General features: G+C 52.5%; 1 protein-coding gene across 1 annotated transcript; it reads left to right on the top strand.

The window, feature by feature from the left end:
* Window positions 1–717: 717 nt before the first annotated feature.
* Window positions 718–1,858, top strand: PODANS_3_5180 (uncharacterized protein; the record flags this gene model as incomplete). Its single annotated transcript, XM_001909277.1, has 3 exons — window positions 718–922; window positions 982–1,331; window positions 1,412–1,858. 3 exons carry the CDS (start codon window positions 718–720, stop codon window positions 1,856–1,858), a joined length of 1,002 nt encoding a protein of 333 aa, XP_001909312.1.
* Between the last annotated feature and the right edge of the window lie 37 nt (window positions 1,859–1,895).

Genomic DNA, 1,895 nt, shown 5'->3' with positions numbered 1-1,895 from the left:
CAGTAAAGTTATGGTGCCATGAGGGTTTCGGGGATGTGACATGGGAAGGGCACATGTGATTATGGGGTGGGTGTGTAGGTAGAGAAACTTGGTTGTTGGATGAGTGGATGATCCAAGAGAGATGAAGTGTTGGATTAATGTGATAAAGACGAGACGATGGATGGGTGGACGCCGTCTCTTTTTGGGGAGGGGTGGTCTTTTATCGATGAATTAGCAACGGGGTTCTGGTAGATCGGATACTCTCAACACTAGCGGTGATCAAGAGCACGGTAATTTAGCATTCATAGCAGGTAGTTCTTTTCTTTTTCTTGCTGCTCTTATCTCAGTCTTATACAGGTTATGCAGTCAGAGTCCGATCTACACCACTCAATCACCAGAAGAAAACAGAGCTATCGTTTCACGGCTTACTACTTACATATATATATATGTGCCCAAGACGGCCGGCATTGGTCGATCTAGTCTAGATATGAACAGGCAAGCATCCCCATGATTTTTCTCCTCACAAAAGATTCCCCCGCTTTCTCCAGGTTTTTACCCCGCTGCTGTTATCTTTTGGGCCTTGTTCTTTTTACCAGCCCACGTTCTGACTGAGTGAGCGAGAGCGTATAGTTCATAAACAAGTTCGTCATATACTTACTTGTGACACAAGACGTCCACATTACCGTATCCAACCCCCCCTATTTCACTTCACTGCATTCAAGAAAACCAGCATCCAAAATGGCGCCGTCGGAAACAAAGTTCAAAGTAGCAGCCGTCCACGCCTCCCCAATCTTTATGAACAAATCCGCCACCTTGGCCAAAGTGATCAGTCTTATTGAGCAAGCTGCCTCTGAGCAAGTCAGGTTCTTGGCCTTTCCCGAGACGTTTGTCCCTGGATACCCCTATTTTATTGAGTGCTACCCCCCTATTACGCAAGCTCCTGGTTTGTCCACCCCCCCCCCCCCGTCCCTTTTCCACCTCCTATTACTGACACATCTCCAGCTCTGGCAAGATACGCAGAAGAATCAGTCGTCGTATCATCCGACCTAGCCGCCGTGGCCCAAGCCTGCAAAGAAAAAAACGTGGGGATCAGCCTAGGGGTGTCGGAGCGGATGGAGGGTGGGTACACCCTCTTCAACTCGCAGGTCATGATGGATTCCGACGGGGAGATTGTCTCTGTCCATCGGAAGCTGCAGCCTACCTATGTTGAGAGGATGGTCTGGGCTCAGGGCGGCGGCGCAACCCTCGATGTAAAACCCCTTGCCGCAGTGGGTGGGTTCAACGTCGGCGGTTTGGCCTGCTGGGAAAACACCATGAACGGTGCCCGCCAGGCCCTCATAGCCCAAAACCAGGTATCCCCCCCCCTCCCCCCCAACTAGGGAAAGAAAAAAAAAAGATCCAACTCAATGCTAACCTAGTGTGTTGGATCAAGCACATCCACATCGCCGCCTGGCCCGCCCTCTCCACCCTCTCCGGCTTCGAATCAACCGCCGACGCCCAAATCGAAGCCCTAGCCAAAACCCACGCCCTAACCGCCCAAGTGTTTGTCTTGGTGGCTTCGAACTACGTCGATCAGACCTGCCTCGACTGGATGGCCGCCAACCTCGGCCCCCAATCCTTCGTCAAGCCAGGCGGCGGCTGGTCCTCCATCATCCACCCCTTTTGCTCCCTCCTCGCGTCCCCAGTGGAAGGCGGCAAATCGGGTGATGTCCTCGTCAAAGCCGAGATCGACCTCTCAGACCTCAAAACCGTCAAGGTCTGGATCGACAGCAACGGGCACTACGCCAGACCGGAAGTCGTCCAGTTCAGTCTTGACAAGACGCCTTTATGGGGGGATGAGAAGCGGGGGGAGGGGTGGTGGAGGAAGGAGGGAAGTTAATTACACATTGAATACCGGTTATGATGGGAAAAGGGGG

The sequence above is a fragment of the Podospora anserina genome, chromosome 3 (genome assembly GCF_000226545.1).
Source record: "Podospora anserina S mat+ genomic DNA chromosome 3, supercontig 2".
Taxonomy (NCBI): Eukaryota; Fungi; Ascomycota; class Sordariomycetes; order Sordariales; family Podosporaceae; genus Podospora; species Podospora anserina.
The sequence above is the reverse complement of the archived record's forward strand: the minus strand, read 5'-3'. Positions and strand labels throughout refer to the sequence as shown.